General features: G+C 34.2%; 1 protein-coding gene across 16 annotated transcripts in view; it reads left to right on the top strand.

Annotated features, from left to right (window-relative positions):
• MYCBP2 (MYC binding protein 2) overlaps window positions 1–23337 on the top strand; it is a 283331-nt gene that overhangs the window by 177007 nt on the left and 82987 nt on the right. For 11 of the 16 annotated variants that reach the window (XM_032402809.1, XM_032402810.1, XM_032402815.1 and 8 more), the window contains 7 exons: window positions 2003–2118; window positions 5501–5598; window positions 6293–6409; window positions 7875–8015; window positions 16668–16742; window positions 19562–19786; window positions 20662–20794. In XM_032402809.1, the coding sequence (XP_032258700.1) occupies window positions 2003–2118; window positions 5501–5598; window positions 6293–6409; window positions 7875–8015; window positions 16668–16742; window positions 19562–19786; window positions 20662–20794 (905 nt within the window). The remainder of the gene's footprint in view (window positions 1–2002; window positions 2119–5500; window positions 5599–6292; window positions 6410–7874; window positions 8016–16667; window positions 16743–19561; window positions 19787–20661; window positions 20795–23337) is intronic. The other 5 variants (XM_032402813.1, XM_032402823.1, XM_032402812.1 and 2 more) reach the window with 4 other exon arrangements.

Here is a 23337-nt window from a genome sequence, read left to right on the forward strand (position 1 = left end):
AAAATGTCCATACAATGGAAGCATATGATTTTCATAAAATAAATATGAACTCTATACATTTACAATATGTTAAATAAGAAAAAATGGCCATTTGCCAGGAAATAGTTTTTCATATACTTAGGCATTTTAAACCTAATTAAAATAGTCTCATCTAAGTAAATGCATTATTTATTCAGCAATACTATTAAGCATTTGCTGTGTGAAAGACACTGATACAGGCTCTGGGATACTTTTATGACAAAATAGACAAGGTAGTGGTTCTTACGACATTTACATTCCTGTGGAGAAACAAACTATAAATAAGTAAACAAAATAGGAATAATTAAGGGTTTTTTTGATAGAGAGTGATGGGGATAGGACAGGCCACCAAAGTATTGGGTGACAGGAGAGGCCTGTGTGAGGAGGTGTTTTCTAATTGGAAAGCTGGATGGTAGTTGGCTGTGTTAAGATTTGGAGGAAGTTCGTTCTAGGCAGAGAAAAAAAGTTTGTTCTAGGGTGGATGGAGCTTGATGTCTTTGAGGAACCAAAAGAGAGTGGTGCAGGAGAGTAGTGAGCAAGAAGGAAAATGGTTGACGATGAGATCAGAGAGCAGTATAGTAATATGGGGGTTAGCCAACTTCGACCTGCAGACCATATCAGGCCCGTTTTTGTAAAGAAAATTATGTTAGAACATAGCCTTACTCATTAGCTAAGTATTGTCTTTGGCTACTTTTCGCCCCACAGTGGTAGAGTAGTTAAGTAGCGTGACAGAGACTGTTTGGAACAGTAGACTAAAATATCATTACTGAAAATGTTACCTCTGATGTAGAATATCATGATTTCTATGAGGGTCAAAAAGTCTGAGAAATGAGTGGGCGTTTTTTTGTTCTGTTTTGTCGGGTGCTGGGGTGAGAAATAAGAGTTCTCCTTTGGATATGTTAAAGTTAAGATGCCAAGATGTCTCCTGGTTATCTAAGTGGGGACATTTCAGTTTGAAATACAGGGGAGAAATAAAATTTGGAGTCATCTACATAGAGATGGTATTTAAAACTGAGGAATGGATAAATGATCAACTAGAGAGATGCTATTGAAAGAAAAAAGAACTAGACCCAGACCCTGTGGAATGTCCATAAATTAAGGGGTGGTCAGAAGAAGGAGAACCAACAAAACACTAAAAAACAGTGGCCAGTGAGGTAAGAGAAAAACTAGGAGAATGTTGCAGAAGCAAAAAGAAGTTATTTCAAGAAAGTAGGAGTTGTTATCAAATGCTACTGAGAGATTGCTGAGGATGAAGGAATGACCATTGAATTTGGGGTCATTGGTGACCGACAGAAGCAATTGCAATGAAGTGCTGGGAACATAGGCCTAACTAGGATAAGTTGTGGAAGAGAACTGGGAAAGAAGAAATGGGAGAGGGTGATTGTAGACCATTCTTTAGATTAAAGTTTTGATATAAATGGGAAAGGGGACATGAGACCTTATTAGAGGTGGTCTTATGACACATTAAGGAGTGTTTAAGTTGGGAGATTCTGAAGTTTGTCTGTATAGAAATGAGATGGAAATAGAGATGATTCAGTAAAGTGGGAGAAATTGATGATGCATGAGAGCGAGCAAGGTAATTACAGCATGGATGTGTTGAGGGAATGAGATTCACAGCACAAATGAGGGGGCTTGCTTTAAATGAGTGCCAAGGCACTTCTTGCATTATAACAGGATAGAAGGTAGAGAAATGGAAAGTAGGTTTATTAATCTGATTGCAACTTTGGGTTTGTATCTAATTCTGTTTCTCACTGAAAAAAAGTGGTGAGATCATGATCCTCTGAGAGTGCGGAAGAAGGGTGATGGAGGTTTGAGGAGAGAAAAAAAAACATGAAATTGTCATTTTGGAGGGTAAGAACACATACTGTGGCAGGACAATAGGATTGCCATCCATTGTAATAATACAGTTAGAAATTATCTTAATGATGTTGTCAGCTGTTTAACCAAAAGTAAATTTTCCAATATCCATCTTATTTCTTTTCAGACCCAGTGAGAATATGCTGATCCGTGTCAATAATGATGGCACTTATTGTGCAAATTGGACTCCAGGGGCTATTGGACTCTACACTATTCATGTGACTATCGATGGCATTGAAATAGGTATTCTTTTTTAAGTTATGAGTTACTTAGTGCAAACAACCAGAATCAGAATTGTCTTTCTGTTCTAGTTTTCTCCTTAACTTATATTGTAGACACATGGACAGGTTTCATTACTTATTTGGGTCTTCATTTCCTCCTTTACAGTGAGTACTTAATTAGTGCATTCATAACATCTCAAAATTTTGTAATAATTTATGGTATCATTATAGCGCTCATGACTCCTTCCCTCCATTCTCTAATGTGACTGGTCAAGTATGATCTCCTCTCTGTTGCTAAATTTATAACCATGTGCATCCTCATCTCCCCCTTATGGTCTGTCTGCCCTTCCTTGCATAGAGCAGAGACCTAACCTTATGTACATTCACAGAGTATTTTAAACAAAGCAGAGACCATCTCAGTCAGGTCAGGTACCTAGATCAGTGCCTGGCACGTAATGGCTGCTCAGTAAATACCTATTGAATGAATGAATTTTCTTTATCCACCACTAACTCTGAAAAGTATATTGCTTTTCCTTTGGGCGTTAATCTTTTCCTTTACTATTCATGTAAGAGACAACAATAGAACAAGAAAGCTTTAGTAAGTGTTTATCAATATAAATTCCTTGTAACACTAATTCCTGATGCTTTTCAAGAGAAAGGGCTTCTTTGATGAGGTAGATTTGGAAAACCTAAAACTCTCATCTTAGACATTCATACAATTCACATTAACATAGAAGGGATTCTAAAAGCCCTGAAATTAAGAATCTTGTCTAGGGGCGCCTGGGTGGCTCAGTCGTTAAGCGTCTGCCTTCGGCTCAGGTCATGATCCCAGGGTCCTGGGATCGAGCCCCGCATTGGGCTCCCTGCTCAGCTGGAAGCCTGTTTCTCCCTCTCCCACTTCTCTGCTTGTGTTCCCTCTCTTGCTGTCTCTCTCTCTGTCAAATAAATAAATAAAATCTTTAAAAAAAAAAAAAAAAAAAAGAATCTTGTCTAACTTTGTTTAACCCTTATCCTGAGACCTTTTGCTGTAGGGAAGAGGGAGTGAAGGTAGAGATAAAAGCAATACTGATTAACATTCCACCAAAATAGCCTTTGAAGAACTCTGGTTTAAGTAGTTTGTTTTTACAGTGAAGGTAAAGAGGCACTTTATGTTTATGTAACGGTATAGAATATGCATTAATGTAACTGTATATAATCAGATATATCAGATTCCCCTATTCCAGAGACTTTTATCCTCAGTCTTTGCTGCACTCTCCTTTATTTCAACATATCTATAAAGCCTTTAGTTCAGCAAACTTTAGTTGGTTCTGAGCAAAACATTGTTCTAGGTAAGACATTTCCTCAAATGTTAACAGTTACTGATGACTGCGTGATAAAATGGGCAAACAAAATCACATGAAGTAGAATGTAAGTAGTGATACATGAGAAGTACAAATTATAAGAATTCAAAGTGGAGGTAGTCAAGAATGGCTTAATTTTCACTAATAATGGGCTGAAGAAAACTGATACAAGGTAGATAAGAAAAATCCACTTATATTTGTTTTTTGAAATGAAACTGAAGGAAATGATTCATATTTACTTAGCATCATTTTCTTCCCTACCTTTCAAATTTAACTTTTTCCAAGGTGACCAAACTGTCAGTAGGCTGGGACCTTGCTTGACCCTAGGCAAGGACAGATAATAATTCATTAGAATAACGATGCTATTAATAACTGATATTTATTGAGCACTTAATTATGTCTACATTGTCTTATGCACACCTTATATTTTAAATCGTCTCATTCTCACAATAGCTCAGCCAGGTAGGTGCTACTCTCATTCTCATTTTATAGATAAAAACATTGAGGTACTGAGAGACAGACAATAGCAGCAGATATGGGAACAACCAAGACAGTCTAACATGAGAATCCCCCCTCCCCCAGCTTTTAACGACCATGCTGTGCTGCCTGCTGGCTAGGATGGTGATTGGTGTCACTCATGTTATAACCTGAAGCAGTGAGCTGGCGCAGCGATCTGATGTGAGCTAACATTTAACTTCACAAGGGTTTCTTGTCTTCTTTATATATTTTTTCAGTATCATTTCATAGATAGGGAATAGGGACCCCTTCTCTTTTCCTTGAACCTCTGAGACACTCATTTGGAATCCTAAGGCCATTTTTCAAATATTTCTCTTTTTTTTTTTTTAAGTTTTAATTTAAATTCCAGTTAGTTAACACAGTGTAATATTAGTTTCAGGTGTACAATATAGTGAGTCAGCACTTCCATACACCACTCAGTGCTCATCACAACAAGTGCACTCCTTAATCCCCTCACCCACCCACCTCCCCTACGGTAACCATCAGTGTGCACTCTTATTTCTTGGTTTGCCTCTCTCTCTTTTGTTTAGCTTTTGTTTGTTTTGTTTCTTAAATTCCACATATGAGTGAAATCATATGGTATTTTTCTTTCTCTGACTTATTTTGCTTAGCATAATACACTCGAGCTCCATCCATGTTATTGCAAATGGCAGGATTTCGTTCTTTTTGATGGCTGAGTATTATTCCATTGTACATATACACCACCTCTTTGTCCATTCATCTGTCGATGGACACTTGTGCTGTTTCCATAATTTGGCTATTGTAGATAATGCTGCCATAAACAAAATTTTCTGCTAGTATGTTTTAATTGGTTTGGATAGTGTTTGGAAAATTGTTTTGTGGGATGGGTTCATTGAGTTTCAAACATTTTATTTTCTTTATCAACAAAACAAACAATGCTGCCGTAAACATTGGGGTGCATGTATCCCTTTGAATTAGTATTTTTGTATTTTTTGGGTAAATACCTAGTAGTGTAATTGCTAGATCATAGGGTAGCTCTATTTTTAACTTCTTGAGGAACCACCATACTGTTTTCCAGAGTGGCTGCACCAGTTTGTATTCCCACCTACAGGGCAAGAGGGTTCCCCTTTCTCCACATCCTCACCAACACCTGTTGTTTCTTGTGTTGTTAATTTTAGCCATTCTGATAGACATAAGGTTTTATTATAGTTTTGGTTTTTGCTCTTGTTGTTAAGTTTTTATTTAAATTCCAATTAGTTAACATATAGTGTAATATTAGTTTCAGGTGTACAATATGGTGATTCAGCACTTCCATACATCACCCAGTGCTCATCACAAGTGTACTCCTTAATCCCCATCACCTGTTTAACCCATCCCCACACCCACCTCCCCTCTGGTAATCATCAGTGTGTTCTCTCTAGTTAGGAGTCTGTGTTTTAGCTTTTAAATATTAATCACCTTAAAAAGATAGAATTTAAATATTCATTTTATTTGTTTAAAATACTCTGTGAATGTACATAAGGTTAGGTTTAACGATCCTTCCCCCTTGTATTCTTAAATGTTACAGTTCCCTTCCTTTTCTTACAGATGCTGGCCTAGAAGTTAAAGTAAAAGACCCACCAAAAGGGATGATACCACCAGGAACTCAGTTGGTCAAACCAAAGACTGAACCTCAACCAAATAAGGTTAGGATAGAATGAAATAAGAATCTAAATTGGTCAGAGATTTATTAATTTTATTCACTGATGCTCCAAGGTGGTCATCGAACATCTAATATTTTAGTTAATTGATTTCAGTATTTGAATTCTAAATATCCCAAAATAAATTTGAAGAGTATTTTGTGGTAATTCTAATCATTTCTAAATTGTAGAATCTGTACTTTTAGGCTTCTTTGTATAATGCTGTAGTAATTTATAGGCCTTGTGTACTTCTGTTATTGAAAATTTACAATTAACAAAAATTTTACTGAAATTAAGTACATAAAGTTTGCAAGGAAAGTATCCTATACTGTTAAAAGAAAAAATAATTTCCTAACATCTAGAAAGTAAATATAGGGATTTTGGTAAACTATTAAAAAGGAAATATTGGTAATAGAATTTGTATCATACCTTTCTAAAAAGAAAAAAAATGGGTCTTTTCTCCTTTTTATCATATGTCTTCAAAGTTTAGAAAGGAAATTATAAATATGTACATTTAATACTTGTAAAATTCTGTTGTTATAAATAAACCAATGTTACTTGCACAGGGAAACCAACTGCAAATAATTTTGGGAACTTTCTCAGAATTATAATACTCTCAAATCTGTTTAATTTTCTTGTTATTTAGAAGATCTCTATGCTATGGTTTTCCATCTCAGCTGTCTGTCTTTGCCTTTCCCAGGTTCGAAAATTTGTGGCCAAGGACAGTGCAGGACTCCGTATCCGTAGCCACCCTTCCCTTCAAAGTGAGCAGATAGGCATAGTAAAAGTCAATGGAACCATCACTTTCATTGATGAGGTAATTTGTAAAGAAACACTTGGTAATAAATTTTGGACTGAAAGTTTTTGCATTGTTTGCATGATAATAAGGTTACTAAATTTTCTGCTAGTGTGTTTTAATTGGTTTGGATAGTGTTTGGAAAATTGTTTTGTGGGATGTGTTCATTGAGTTTCAAACATTTTATCAACAAAAAAGTAAAATTAGATTTAAAAACAAATGAAATTATATTTTTAACCTGAAAGAAACTTAATTAACAACTAGAACCTGGGGGCACCTGGGTGGCTCAGTCCGTTGAGCGTCTGCCTTCGGCTCAGGTCATAACCTCGGGGTCCTGGGATCGAGCCCCCCCCCCCATTGGGCTCCCAGCTCAGTGGGGAGTCTGCTTGTCCCTCTCCCTCTTCCACTCCCCACTGTTCATTCTGTCTCTCAAATCAATGAATAAAATCTTTAAAAAACAAAACAAACAAACAAAAGAAACAGAACCTGTACAAATACTGAAAATGGGTTGAAGGGCCATATGCACCCCAATGTTCATAGCAGCAATGTCCGCAGTAGCCAAACTGTGGAAAGAGCCAAGATGCCCTTCAACAGATGAATGGATAAAGAAGATGTGGTCCATATATACAATGGAATATTACTCAGCCATCAGAAAAGATGAATACCCAACTTTTACATCAACATGGATGGGACTGGAGGAGATTATGCTAAGTGAAATAAGTCAAGCAGAGAAAGTCAATTATCATATGGTTTCACTTATTTGTGGAACATAAGGAATAGCATGGAGGACATTAGGAGAAGGAAGGGAAAAATGAAGGGGGGCGGAATTGGAGGGAGAGATGAACCATGAGAGACTATGGACTCTGAGAAACAAACAGGGTTCTAGAGGGGAGGGGGAGGGGGGATTAGTTAGCCCGGTGATGGGTATTAAGGAGGTCACGTATTGAATGGAGCACTGGGTTTTATACGAAAACAATGGATCGTGGATCACCACATCAAAAACCAATGATGTATTGTATGGTGACTAACATAACATAATAAAATTAAAAAAAAAAAATGGGTACAGTTTTTCTTAAATATTTTAAGTATTGTTTTTAAATGTGTTTAAAACACATATTTGGACAGCATATTTTTCTATTAATACAACTAAGTAACTTCTGATTATTGAAATCTAAATTGAGGGGAGGGAAGAATTTATGTTCTTTTAAGAAACAAACATTTTATGTTTAAACTCTCTTAATGTGTGATTTCTTTGTGCTTTTACTCCTAAGTGACATTGTTTTTACTATCTTACCTTGTGAATTACATTGCTTGTCATTCTTTGCTGCTTTTTCCTTAAAGTTTTTCTTTTACTTACCTCCTGCAAAAACTAGATGCTTAATCTTCATGTCCACCATCGTTTGCCTGCTCTGTAGCCTTTTAGCCCTTGCTAGCCTCATAGGACTTACAGGTGGGCATGGCTTGTTTTCATTGCTTATTTCCGTAGATCCACAATGATGATGGGGTATGGCTGAGACTGAATGATGAGACAATAAAGAAGTATGTTCCTAACATGAATGGTTACACTGAAGCCTGGTGCCTGTCCTTTAATCAGCATCTTGGCAAGAGTCTTCTGGTCCCAGTTGACGTAAGTAAAAGGTGGTTTTAAAAAGCATAATAGGTACACTCTATCCTCACTACAGGGCTTTCTTTAATTAAGGCTTTTCAGTTCTGAGGTAAACCACAACTAAATAACTTCTACTTTATAAATAAAGTGCTTGAATTCTTAATTCTTAATTCTTCTGTGTAATGAAGGTGGAGTTTGGCAAGACTAAGGACTTTAGTACGTATTATGATCCATCACAGGCAAGAGATAGTAAAATAAAACTAGGCCTATGGAATTCCTTTCAAAGAGGTGGAGAATCTTTTATATATTTTTTATTTTTTTCCTTTCTTATTCATACGACTGTTTGGAATGAATTCCAAACTAAAAATTGTGAATTCAGTATTATTATACATTCAAAAACATATGTAACGTATTTCTTTTGTATGTTGGCATTTTGTAATTAGTTCTCTGTTTTTTGTCTAAGTTTGACTCTTTTCTTTCTTGGCTTATAATACTACTATGTTATAATACTATTGTGTAAAAATAAGAAGGATTTTTTAGTCTTTTTAGTGGTGTTCTAGTGTTCTAGTTGAAGCTAAATCCTAGCGTCAGAGAACTCCTCAAACCTCTTTGACAAATGCAGGAAAGTACTTAGAGCTGGCGCCCGTAAATTGCCGTAAATATAATAGTAACCCATAGCTCTGTTTATAATTTAAACAGAAATATGTGATTTTTCTTCCTTTTCATCACCATCAAATGTATGTACTCCTTATGACACTGTTCATAAATAGCACTGGTAAAATTTTATTTTAAACAGTTGAATTTCTTAAAAATCAGTGTATAAATTTAGCTTATTATATCAAACCATTCAGTGTATTATTTGTTTTCCTCTTTGGTAGTCCAGAGTATGTGCTCCAAAGGGGCAGTTATAAATGATGATTCTTTGGGGAAAGAAATAATTGAACTTCTATTCATATTTATTGATCTCATTGTTCTTTTATATATGTTTTATAATAGTACAGTAGGGAGAGATAGATCTCTGTATTTTTTGCTAATAGGTGTGTGATAAAGTTTGGAGAGTGTTGGCATACTGTTTTACTGAGGTTAAGCTAAACAATGCTAAATGTATAATTAAAATATAAAGTTTTAAATAAATAAACCAAATCTTCTTTAATTTTCCTCATATTTGTATCTGCACTTAAAAATGAAAAGGAGGGACGCATGGGTGGCTCAGTTGGTTAAGCGTCTGCCTTCACTTGGTCATGATACCAGCGCCCTGGGATCAAGTCCCGCATCGGGCTCCTTGTTCAGCGGGGAGCCTGCTTCTCCTTCTGCCTCTCCCCCTGCTTGTGTGTGCTCTCTCACTGTGCCTCTCTCTGACAAATAAATAAATAAAATCTTTTAAAAATAAATAAATAAAAATGAAAAGGATTTTGACCCTCTAGAAAGAGGGACTAGTCTGGAAAATAAATAATAATTCTTTATCATCTGTGTCTGAAAAGTTAGCCTTAAATGGTTTGAAACCATTTTCCATTATCTCTGATAAGGCATTATATTAAATTATATTATCTTTACCATCTCCCCCACTCCAGAATTTTCTTAATTCTGTTGTTTGCTCATTTGAGGAGATGCTTTTGGAAGAGGAAGATATTCACACAGATAAAACGAGAATAAGCAAAGGTAGAAAGGAAGAGCAAGAAGTGTGTTGAAGTTTTAAATCCCATGGTTTCATTTTGGACAGTGTGTTTCATTATTTGATGCTCTTAAACTCCATTCAAGAGACAGTTTGTAGTAGACAGTCTTCTTGAGGTCAGAGAGAGAAGAGCAGTAACAAAGGTAAGAAAGAAAGCTAAATGAGTGAGCCATACAGATACTTCTTGATGAGTTTTTGCTGGAATGTGAAAGAGGTTGTCACTGATTTATTTGAAAAAATCTAGAGGCAGGGGCAGAATATTGAAGATATGAAGTGACTTGTGGTATTTTTTAGCCTTTCTTTATGTTGAAGAATGACATGAGTTCCTTTAATGTAGGTAACTCAGAATGCCTGGATTATTGATAAAGCTGAGGTTTTCCTCTTCCTTTATTTTAGTAGTGACTTGAGAGCCTTATAAATTAAAAGAAAGATGCCAGTAAAAAGCAGGAAATAAAGATATAGATAAGAAATTTGAAGACTGAAAAAGGAAGAAAAAAGAATTCAGGGCACATTTGGAGAGTTGTTTTGTGAGGGAGGGGAGAGGATAGGTATGGCAATAGGTAAGGGATGGAGGGAGAAAGGGAAGAGGTTGAAGGAGACCATGATTTTTGTAAGATAGAAAAGAGGAAAGACGTCAGTTGAGATTGGAACAATTGAGTTAAGTTAGAGGGTTTAGAAATGCAGTAAAGGTTTGGAATAATGTTTAAGAGAAACAGGAAAGGGATCTGAAGAAAAACTACTTGTTTTTGGATTAGTGGACCACTAAGGACCCAGTGAGACCAATGGATGGATCCATTCTGGATGCCCTTCCTCACCCATAGTCCTGGGTATCTAGAATCAAAAGTGCCAAGAGAGTCAATCATAGCACTGGCTGAAATTTGGGGCTGCTATGACAGAAAAATAGGGACAAAATTTCAGATGCTGTGAAAGAGGCCTTGAGATCACCAACTGTGGAATTTAGCCTGAGTTAGAAATGTGAAAGGACAAGTGGAGGATCCAAGGGACTTGGAGGCATAACTAAATCCTAGAATGATATATATAAGTACATTATAGTTGAAGAGAGAGAAGGATAGATGGTTTGTGTGATAAGGTAAAATATTTGAATTTTATTTCATAGTTAGAGCATTTTACTGAATGATATGGCCTGTTAACATGGCCATGAGCAGGTAGCTGAAGTATAGTGGAAGTGAAAGACATTTTAACTGCCTCAGTCTAAGAACTAAAAGGCTCAGCAGTTGGGTGATCATCTACATCAGCACAAAGACACACAGATGATGGATGGCAGCACTGTGACCCACAGTTAAGTTAAAGATGTTTACCATTGAAGGAAGAGTCCCATTAGATACAATATAAAATCATGGGACAGGTGGCAATAGTTTGATGCTGGATCAGGGAGAAGCATAGAGCAGTTTTAGTATAAAAGTATGAGAACAGGTAGATGACAGAAGGGTTTATATTTTATGTGGTGACCAATGATGACAGAGGGGATAAAACTAACTGGCCTATGGCTCCAAACAGATTTGGTATAAAGTTGTTTCAGTGCAGGTGTTAGATGAGGACTCACACAGTCAGCCTGATGTAGGCAAAGACAGACTAGTTTTTCAAGGTTTTGTCTGTAGGGACGGGGGCAGGCCCCTTGCATAGTGTTTTTAATGAGTATGTTACTCTCTAGGGCTAAACATGATAGGGGATAGAGGGAATATTTCATCCTCTCAGGGAACTAATACAGCTAAATAAATGTATCTTTCTACTTCTTTATTTGTATCTACTACTACATTTATTGCTAGAAAAACACATTTCACTTTCCACCTACTCTCTACTTCAGTCCATTTATAAATCAAGTATAATTACGGCTAATAATTGTAAAACACTACTCAATTAAAAAGAGAGAGGGAGAGAGCCGGGAGATTTAAAAATAATATAGAAATAACCAAGGATAGATGTCACTAACTTAAGAAGAGGCAAAAATACCAAAAAGTTGTCTTTAGCAATCTTTACATCTACCTCTTCAACCTTTTCTAGTTAAAACAATTTTGCATTCACATCAATGTGTGTACTTTATCTGGATCCTGACCCAAACTGTTGGGGAGAGTGGGAGTGGGGATTAGAAATTTGAACTGACTAAACATTTCATGAACTATTTTTAAAAATCACAGTAAATAATCCTATTTAGAATAAACTTCAAAGTGATTTTTTGTTACACTGTCTTGTGTATTTAGCCATGTTATAGAACTCTTGTTGTCACTGCAAATAGGTACTGTAACTAACTGTTGGCCTGCCTAATAATACTTCATTACTTTATCAAGAATTGATGACATCCTCACTTAGTGCAAATGTGACTTTCACTCTATTTTAGCACTTTAGTAATGCTCTAGTTCAGAGAGTAAACAGCATTAGACTTTCCTATTATAAATAACTGTATTTTTAAAAATACATTTTAATAAGTGGTAAGAACAGGGATAAATATGAGGAATACAGACCCTTTTTTGTGAGGTGCTTATGTGCTATTAGAACTTTGTACCCTTAAAAAAAAAAAAAAGAACTGTGTGCCCTTTTTAGAACACACTGTTGAATTTTGCATCTAAGAGTCTTTGTGTTGTTTCATTTGTCTAAAATGCTTTCACTTCCTTTCTTTTCTAGCTTTTTCACTGTTTTCCTAGTTGACCAAGCTCAAAAATTTCTGTTGACATCTTTTCTTATCTGTACTTTCCAGTAATGCTGTAGTTAGTAGTTTATTAGTTGTTCATTCAAGGACTATTGAGTCCTTATTAATGTACCAAATACCAGGGTAGGAAATAGGCATTGAGTGGAGAAGAAAGGGGAGGGATACAAAATAAATAAGATGGAGTGCAGTTCTTCTTCTTGGGGTACTCCCTATATAATTTGACAGACATACCATACTCAAATAATTAGGTTGCATTGTGATAAGTTACAGAATGACTTCACTTAGGAAGTGATACTTGAGAAGAAAAGTTGCCAAGAAAAAGTGAAGGAATTTCTAGACAGAGAATCAAGTGTCCAAAGTTATGGAGGCCTACTATGTTTGGGAACTGAAAACTAGTTAATATGGTGAAGTAAAGGATTAGGGATAGAAAGTCTAGAAGTATTGGGGAAATTAGGTTCCCTCTCTTTTCTCAGCACTTTGTCTGTAGAAGTAGAAAAGCCTTACTTCTTACCCACAATGCTTAGTTTGTTTTTCTTGCCTTCAGCCCATTTGTACGTGTATACCTCTTATTTCTGTTGTTAAGCTTCTTAAGGGTAAAGACTCATTAAGAACCTTCTTATTCATACACATTTCTTCCAAAGTGTTAAATGTTATATTTTTCTCATGGTAGGCTTTCAACATTTGTTGAATACTAAATTTTAGATCTTGGCATTTGATGTGATCGTGCTGCTCAAAATAATTCCTATCACATATATGCTTCTTCTCATTTAATAGTCTCTCATTTAATTTCATTGTGACCTGTGATGTTATGTATTTTATCAATCTTATTTTTCTAGTGTCAACAAGAGCTGCTCTCCCAGGATCACAAGTAGAAAGTAGTGGAGAGATAAGGATACATACAGTTACAAAAGGATAAAGTAAATATATAGCTTTAAATAATCATATTACTTTGGGTAAAACTCCCAAATTAAACAAATGTGAACATTCATAACCTTAATGATTGAATTGAGGATGAATACTGTGATATATGTTGAAGGTGGCACAGGTCATGGTCCCATCATGAAATGATTAGCACTCTGGACTCTGAAGTTGATGTAGGTCAGTCTGAGAAGGCATAAGGCATAACATGTTGATCTTAAATTAAAATCCTGAAGATTTGGAAACTACAAAATGTAAGCAGGCTAGTAAGATGTTTCAATCATTGAGGAAAATATAAGTAGAAAAAGAGAGAGAGAATCAATTATGTACCTGACATGGGAGATATTTGACTGCCTAGAGTAGAGCTTAAATTTTTTTTGGAAAACAAATTTACTTCTAGGATAGGGCTAGGATATATCAGTGATTTGAAACTGATTCTTTGGATACTTTGCCAAAAATGAGGCTTCCAATTTTGTGAAGGTTGAGTGGTAGAGAGAGTTTATATCCAGGAGAGTAAATGATACCTCATTGGAAGAGTTCTAAGATATCTTTATAATGCCTATATTATCTGAATTCTTGCAGAAGCATCTTGTGTCTCCAAACATCTCCATGCATTTATACAAACCTACATGGGCTGATTGGTGTTCACATATAGAAAGTAGGTGGATTTTTCCAAATTTTAGGGCCCCGAAGATGTGGAGGAGAGATGAAGGGAAAATGTCTTTTGGTAACCTCTCTGACAGCATTACCCAGGGCAGTTGGTAAAATTAGCAAATATTTTTCACATTTTATGTCCAATTTCATTTTTATGGGTTACCTGATGATGCCTGATAGCCACAGCTTTAACATACCCTGAATTGCTTGGTTTTGTTATGTTAATAGATTTGTGTATGTATATATACATAACCTGATGTTTAGTCTTTAGTAAATACTAAGTATTTACTTAGTACAGCATTAACGGAATGAAATTAAGGCAATTAAAATAACACTAATTGTTATACGTATGCTGTTCTTAGTTTTCCTGAGACATTTTATCTTTTTCTCTTTAAAAATGGCAATTCTTAACTCTGCTCATTAAGCAGCACAATGAAAGAATTACTATCATTTTTTTGCATGAACATTTGGCGTGTTTGGTCAGTATTTTCACAGTGAAAATTACTCACTTACTTGATCTTCTGTGCCTTGAAAGATTATCAGCTTAGAGTTGCAGTTTGGTGCTCATTAATTTAGTTAGGGTTTTAGTATGCTTTAATTTTTAATTTTCTTAAGAGAACATCTTTGTCTTTAGTCTTTGAGAATAAAAGGATTTAGATTATTATAGATATGTGTGTATTTGTGTATGTGTATATATACATACACATATATATATACATAGTGGTACTCCTATTAATCTATGAAAGCTAATTTATGTATTTTAATAGTAAGAAATTGAGACTGGAGAAATTAATATTTTCATGCATGTTCATATCTTTAGACTAAACTTTGCTAAATTTTCTAAAGAAAACCATGCAAGTATATTTCATTTTTAAACTCTAGCTTTCTATCTGGTATATTTTTGATATTTGATAAATGCAATTTTGTTTGGACACCATATTCTGAAAAAAATAATAGTAAACCAGTGTGGCTAATAATTTTCCACAAATTCAGAACAAAAGCAAACAAGTGTGAAATTTGAATCCACATATGATTAACATGTACAAAATTGATTTGATTGGCAATTTATTACAATGATTAGCAGTCAAGTCACTTTAAAGTATCATTGTACATGTTAACTCATGTTCTCAGACTCAGGAAACACTTAAGTTTGCACATTGAAATAAAAGAAAGGTACAAGCTTTAAATATTGTTAATCACCACATTGCTTCTTTATCACTAACTTCTTCTGCCTTGCTTTTCACAATGCTTTTTACATTGCTTTTAACGCTAGAGAAATTTATGCTAAAAAAAAAAAAAAAAGCTAAAAAAAAATCTTGATATTGTTTTATGTCAAAAGGTCTGCACGACTATTTTCCATGAAGGAGAAAAACAATTGAGCCAATAGCCCAAAAATTCTTATATACATGGATGAACCAGTAAGGACATCTTTTTCCCCAAAAAATAGTATTTTAAAATGCTTTGCATCACGTTTCTACTTCACCTCAAGAGAAAGGACCCTATTTGCTGTACATTTTTAAATGTGGAGGGGGGTTTGGTTTTTGGTTTTTGTTTTGTTTTACATTTATTTATAGGCATATTACTAGAAACTCATTTTTCTGGCTTTTATATGTCTTATATTTCTGAATTAACATACATATGTGTGTATATGGGTGTGTATCTACGTCTGTCCATACATATATACATATATACATAAGGAAAATACAGAACTAGAGAATATCAAATAGATTTTCATTATCTAAAATGGCTTATAATTGGTTGGAAATTATGTTTCTTTAGTGTTGAAGTTTTAGATAATGACAGCTTTTATTAACATTTTAAGTGTCCTCTTTTTTTTTCCCCAAAATAACCATTTATCACAGTATTTACATAAGCAGTAAAATTGTGTAATTGCTATTCACTGGAAAGATTTTAATTTCAGATCACACAAATATATTCAATAGCATGATATTTTTATGTAAAATGTATACCATTTACATTTTTCTTAAGACATTTTGTGAAGATGTTGATTTTTCTGGGACCATGCTGCTGCAAGTTGGTTGTTTAACAAAATATTTTTAGATTCTAACATAGAGATGAAAATGCTCTGTGCATTTCCTAAACTTTGAAATGGAGAAAACTAGGCCTGTCTTTTGAGAAAAGATTCAGGTTGTATGTTTTTCTGTATGCTTTTCTTAACATATTTGCTAACAGCTTTCAATAACATTTCCAGATGATTTTTTTCTCATTTAGAGAAGAAAGGGAAATTGAAAAATGACTTTTTTTAAGCTTTTTTATTTTTTTTCTTTTTGTACTTTAAAAAGTGAAAATGTCCACAGATAACTACATGCCATTATTATTCATAATAATAATTGCACTATCTATACAATTTATTTATTTACATTTTCTTTATAAAACAGCAGACTGTTTTCTGTCATAAAACAAATCTGGCTTGTATTGAAACAGATATGTCGTCTCTTAAAAGAGTTTTAAGGTTTCCTACTTGCATTGACTGTCTTAAGCTTTAAATCAATGTCTGGCTCTTAATTTTAGTAAATGGCATGACACACTATATCCATGAAGAGCTTTTGACAAAAACTTATTTATCAGTCTTTCTTTGCTGTGTCGTTTACTCAGGTGGCTTCAGTTTCCCTTTAGTAAAATAATATCACAGTGCTGGTGCTAGAGTACAGAACAATGTTGTTACTGTGAACGCATCTTCTGCAGATAATATCCTGTTCCCTTTCTTTGTTGATATTTTTCTTTCTTAAACTTTGTTGCTCAGAATATCTTTAATGCTAGCCAAGGAGTCAGGGATTTGGACGTATTTTCATGGACTTCCAAAGCTTTTTTTCCCCAGGTGAGTTAACTGTAAGGAACAGTCATACATTATTCAGGTATTTCAGCATGTATAATAAATTTTACCTTCTACCTTTTGAAGCCTTTGCTTACGGTTGATAAAAGAATTTTTGCCAAAAAAGTGCTACAGTTGAGTTTCCCTGGTAATCCTTTTCCCTCTACTTTTGCCAAAGAATGTATTATTAGTTCAAGTTAAACTTTTATGTGACTTCAAATTTGCTGTATGTAATTTATGACTAGCTTCTCCCACAGTGACATCCACATCTGGCTTTCTCAGAGTTTGCTTATTTCAGTGGGAAAGTCCCAACTCTGTGGCTCTTCTCTTCTTCCCTAGCCTTTCACAATGCCCCTTTGGATGTTCATCTGAGAATGGGGTGGGAATGCAAGGAGAAAAAAATAACACTGCACTTCATCAGTTTCACACACTGGTCCCCAGGTCTTCCATTTCTGTACTGAATGAAGCATGTATGTTAGGGTTGCTTGAGAATGACAGCTGCAGTTCTATCACCTTTTTTTGTCTATCAGCTCTTATACTGCTTAGTATAAAAAAATGGATAGACTTTGTTTTACATTTATTAATTTATATAGTTTCTTTGTTCAATAATATATTAAATATTTTAATAGAAGTTCTCATATATTGCCTTTCACTGAATAACTTGCAATTGTTATTAGTTTTTGCCAAGACTTACCTCTTAATGTTACACTAAATGATCAAAAGTTGGAAATATTGTTATAACTTAGTTAAAAGCTGTAAATATATCATTGAATACCAGTGAAATTGATTTTTCACTAAATATATTCATATTTGCTTGTTGTTTTTGACATCATACCATGTAACTTTTAAAAAATGAGTTGTAAATAGGACTGACATGCCTCTTCCAACTATTAAATAGCATGCTGTATGTATTAAAATTGATTATTCACAACTAGACATTTTTAGATGTTTACTGAAAACTTTGTTAGTATAGTAGCACAGTTTAAAATTTAGACCCTTACTCTCCATTTTTATTTTGAGCACTCTCTTTGTATTCATATGTAAGTTTTTACAAATACATATGCATGGGTAAGTACGATGCATATTTTAAGTTTATTTTAGATTATAAATCTAAGTTTTTCAGGTATTTAAACTTCTCATTTCCATTAAATTGCCAGTGTATAAAGAATGTTGGATAAATACAGCATGACAATTGCATTAACTGTAAATAAACATTATCCCTAGTACCTATTTGTATATTTTAAAATTGGTGATTATTTGTCACCATAATGAAATTTATACAATATTATGTGAAGGTTAATAGTGGGTTTAAAATTTTCCCTACCATATGTTGAATTAAAGTCACAGGTACACAGAATTCTTGAATCCACATTGTTTTTAACCTCAGGATTTTATTTTTAATTTTTTTACCATAGAAAAGACCCTTTAGTACGAGACTACTTGTAGTGATAGAGGGATAGAACTATTCAGTATTATTTTATCTTGCATAAATGTTAGTGGTGGTTTTTTTTTATTTTTATTCCATTTATATGACATTATTAAATATTAATTTTAACCTAATGTTTGAATAAGTGCCCCAGTATGGTCATCTTTTGTTGTATTTAAACATAAAGCAATTTGTAGAGTCTCTAGTACTGTATTTAAAAGTACAGTTTAAGGGGCGCCTGCGTGGCTCAGTCATTAGGCGCCTGCCTTCGGCTCAGGTTATGATCCCAGGGTCCTGGGATCGAGCCCCGCATTGGGTTCCCTGCTCGGCGGGAGGCCTGCTTCTCCCTTTCCCACTCCCCTTGCTTGTGTTCCCTCTCTCACTGTGTCTCTCTCTGTCAAATAAATAAATAAAATCTTTAAAAAAAAAAAGTACAGTTTATATCTGTCTTAAAGGAGTAGTAATGACAATGGAGGAACCCGCAGTATGGAACTTTCCTTTACATGTTGATGGGAAGATGAGCAAATATGAGGAGGTTATTATTTCTCTTCATTGCATTCACATAGGAAACAATTTCATTCAGATTCAACAGAAAACTTAGGGCATATCCTTTTCTTTCATTTTAGAAGTAACCCTTTTATGTCCAAATGCATTGTATTTCTGTAAAAATGCATCTTTGATATTATTCTCTGTACTGAAAGTATTATCATCTTTTTCTGTTAATAGCATTAATATAATGCTGTTTAGTAATGGCCTAACAAATCTAGCAAGACATTTTTATTTGTATTATATTAAGAAAGTATAAGTTGTTAAAATCTTATAAGGACTCTTAATTCATTCATAACTAGTAAATATTAAGATGCAGTTATATTTTATGCACATTTTGTTCATCATTGCTATCGCTATTAATAAATAAGTCTCCAGAGTCTTCACACCTGTTTTCTCTATAAATAGTTATTACAAAGTGGAAGGAAATGAAAATCTAGACTTTTTAACCCATACCAACATACAGCAATGCAGTAATAATGATTCAAAATTATTCAGTTGTGGTTCACAGAGTATTTTTTTGTTGTTGTTCCTACTGTTTAATATTTCATTAAAACATAAAAATAAAATCAAGTACTACCATATTTCTTAAACTGTGGTGGGCAAAACCAGAGGTTCATTTGCTCTCCCGCTAACTTTTCTTTTCTTCACCTCTATTTTAAGTATTATTCAACGTTGAAAAACTGAAAGATTCTTTAGTAATGGTAGTAATGTATATATTTCTGTTATCTTTGGATATGTATTCTCGTTTGATAGTATTATAGACTTGCGGTAAAAGCTATTAATAAGAGGATGGCAAAAGTGATAATAGATTGTATTTTGTTTATTTTTTTTTTCCTATTCAAATTTTCAGGAACCTAAAACTAATACTGATGACTTTTTCAAAGATATAAACTCCTGCTGCCCACAGGAAGCCAAAATGCAAGAACAAGATATGCCGTTCTTGCGAGGAGGGCCAGGCATGTACAAGGTAGTGAAGACGGGACCTTCCGGTCACAACATCAGAAGCTGCCCTAACCTTAGAGGTATCCCAATTGGAATGTTAGTTCTGGGAAACAAAGTCAAAGCAGTGGGAGAGGTATGGATTCTTGTAGCTTCATGACTTCTAAATTATTCCTTTTTAATATAATACAACCAGAGCATCTCTTTCTTCCAAAGGTTGCCATTTCCATCCCAGGTTTTTAAATGTTAATGTTCTTTATCTTTACTTGTATTACAAATATTACTAACATAATTTTTCTGTGTTTCTTTTTTAAGTAATTTTTTTCTCATAATTATCCTTGTGAAAACAATATTTATAATAACAAAATGATTTGTATTGTATATATGAATGTTTGGTATGTGCATATATCTTTTCATTATTACAAATGTACGATAATGTCATGGATTAACAGCACTTTAAAATATTTGCTATGAATTGGTATGGAGATGTAATACATACAAAGAGTTTCATTTCTTTGTTCCCATTTATGTGTCTCACTGAAGTCCTGAGCAAATAAAATTACTTTTCAGTCAACTGTGGCATTTGCCTCAGCCGATGAGCTTGAAGATGTAGTGTGTCATGCTATTTCTCAGCGTCAGGGTCATTTTCGGGTTGTATTGTAGACATGACCAATCTAAATAATAGTTTGCCGTGTTAGGACATTTTAGGTGCCAAAAAGAAAAAGCGAGAGAGTGCCACCTGTTTTGGGGTAATGTTTAAAGTTACTTAGGGATTATCCTGTGCCTTAAAAATTATTATTTTTACCAAAGTCATAAATAAGCAGTATTTTACAGAACTTTTTATTGATTTCTGTCTTACCTCAGGCTGTGGTCTTAATTTCAGAAACTAATTTCATGGTAAAAACTTTCGGAATGATTACCCTATTCAAACACTTAAACTTGTTGCTGGTTTTCAGCCTGAGTACCCTGAAAGAATCAAGCGAATCAATCATGCTTTTTGTTATGTACTAGGTAACCAATTCTGAAGGTGCGTGGGTGCAGCTGGATAAGAACAGCATGGTAGAGTTCTGTGAGAGTGATGAAGGAGAGGCATGGTCCTTAGCTAGAGACAGAGGCGGAAACCAGTACCTCCGACATGAAGATGGCAAGTTGGCTTAAATTTGTGATTTATTCTGATTAACCTTTGAAATGCAGAAGTAAACAGCTTTTTTGTGTGTTTATTTTTTAGGTAAAAAGCAAAACTAAAGGTTAAAATCTTACAATTGTTAACATTTGTTTGTAAAATAATGGATACTAAATGAATGCACCTGTAAGAAGAAAATTAAAAGAAAATATGGAACATATGAATCCATCTTTGAAAGCCATGCTTTTTATTTCATTGATGTGGATTCATTATTCTGTGCCAGTCCAGGGCTGAATGTTTTACCCTTTCTGCCACTAGATGGAAGTTCACTTTTCAAACCAGCAATCATAGTACTTCTCCCAGGCAATTTCATTTGATTGAATTTTGTCTCAGAATAGGAGCATTGGATGAATGCCTAGCATCTTTTGGAGCGTTCCTATTTTGTTGTTAGAGTTTCAGCTTTCAACTTTATCTTTTTCAATAATGATCTCATTTAATAAAAGACTTTCCTTATTGTCCCCCTCTCATCATTCTCCTGCGGGCAAAAACATGGTTCTTCCAAGTTCAGACCATGTCATCACTTGGGTGAAACTTTAAATGATCCTGACTGAGTCAAGAAATCTGTGTTCCCAAAGAACTATATTCACCACTAGACAAAACTGATATTATACTGAAGTTAATTTTTATATCTTTAAAACTAGATTGTGAGTCCTATGTGGACAGGCACAGGGTTTTTAATCTTTGTATTTCTCATTCTAAAACAGTTTTGGCACATACTAATTGCATATTAAGTTTTGTAAATACAAGTTGAGTCACAAAAATATTAGTTAGGACATCAAAATAAATGGGTAAGTCAAGCATAGATTTTATTCCAAATCCCAAAACTTATAGGAAAAGGTCAGATATAAAAGAACACGCATATTTATCCAAAAGAGAGTAAATTCACAGTATTTATTGTCCAAGAGGTAATATGGCCATAAGTTTAGATTTTTTTAAATTTGAAACTTCATGAATGACAGAGTACATCTAGATATATTAATATTGTACATTAAACAATTCTCCTTTTTTTTTCCTCACAAGCCTGTGTGATAAGTTATATAATCTTCATTTTACAGCTAAGGAAACTAAAGGTCACAGAATTTAAAATGACTTCCCTATGGTTATACAGCTGGATATATGGGAGATATAAGACCTGAGCTAGAATCTTCATTCGTATTTGAGATGCTGTGCTCATTACACCATACCGCCCTGTGTCAGTAGTCAATGAATAGAATTTGAGAACCTACTCCCTTCCTTGTCTTTACAGACACGCTTTTTATAGTCAGAGATGATGTGGTTATAAAATAATGTTCTGAAATGGCATAACCATCCTTCATTTGTTGTGAGAATGAAAAAGGGTTCACTTGATGTAAATCAGACATTTTACAAAATAACCTTCCCATTTATAATATACTTATGTACATACTACAAGTTCAGAAATTCTTAAACATTTCCACTATATAGGAATATTTAGATATAAATGAAAATACCTAAAGTGAGATCAGCTTTATAGAAGACATAGTTAAATAATATGAGAATAGTTTAGGTAACTATCAAAGGACCTTCCTAGCTTATAATTATTTTAACTGGCAATATAGCCTAATGTGTAAGAGTGGACTCCAGAGCTGGACTGCTAGAGTACAAACACCAGCTCTGCAGCTTTTCAGTAGTGTGACCTTGGCCAAGTTACCTAACATCTCTGTGTTTCAGTTTTCTCATTTACAAAATGAAAATACTTTGTAAGTTCGATATGAAAGCTACATGAACAAATAATAACATAAAGCTAGCAGATGGTAAGGTTAGCTGTTATTAAAATGTAAAATGCCGTCTATACTAAAAAGACTGACTTTTAAACGGAGAATTTTATTTCTATATACTTAGAAGGTAGAAGGTTCTTCTTAGATAAAATGCTTCTTTAATTAAATTAGGATATTGTTTCTGCTAAGAAAGATACTCTGCCCTAAAAGCAGAAGTTTAAATTTCTCTCTGCCATCACTTAATGGTCCTTTGCTCTTTTGATACATATGTATTTGATCATAATGTGATTCTTAAATTAACATTAAGACCTGGGGTGATCAGGGAAAAAGTGTGATAAGTTGGTGCCTTAAAATCACTAAGATTAGCTGATAATTGTATCCGAATAGTCTGCTCATTGGTATTAGTAACTGTATCTAATATGGAAGTAAGAGGATTTGGCACTATGGCAATTTATATGAGGTATTATAAGTAAAACAAAATTTTCCTCTTGTTAAAATTCTTTATATCTGTAAGTAAAGCTACTAGGCAAAGTTACTGCTTGGTTAAAACAGAGTTCATACTTGGTGCTGAGACGATTCTGAGTCTGAGACCATTCTGAGGTTTTAAGAGTGATGCCGTCTTTCCCATTCAGATTAGTGTTCATGGGTATTTTCCAGAAGAGATATTCCACTGCTGAGATCTCTCATACGCAAGAGTATTGCCTAAGGGAAGTGCTGGGATTGATTTCTTGAAAAGAGTCTAGAAATGTAAGTGAAGGGGTAGACGTA

The sequence above is a fragment of the Phoca vitulina genome, unplaced genomic scaffold (assembly GCF_004348235.1).
Source record: "Phoca vitulina isolate PV1807 unplaced genomic scaffold, GSC_HSeal_1.0 scaffold5, whole genome shotgun sequence".
Taxonomy (NCBI): Eukaryota; Metazoa; Chordata; class Mammalia; order Carnivora; family Phocidae; genus Phoca; species Phoca vitulina.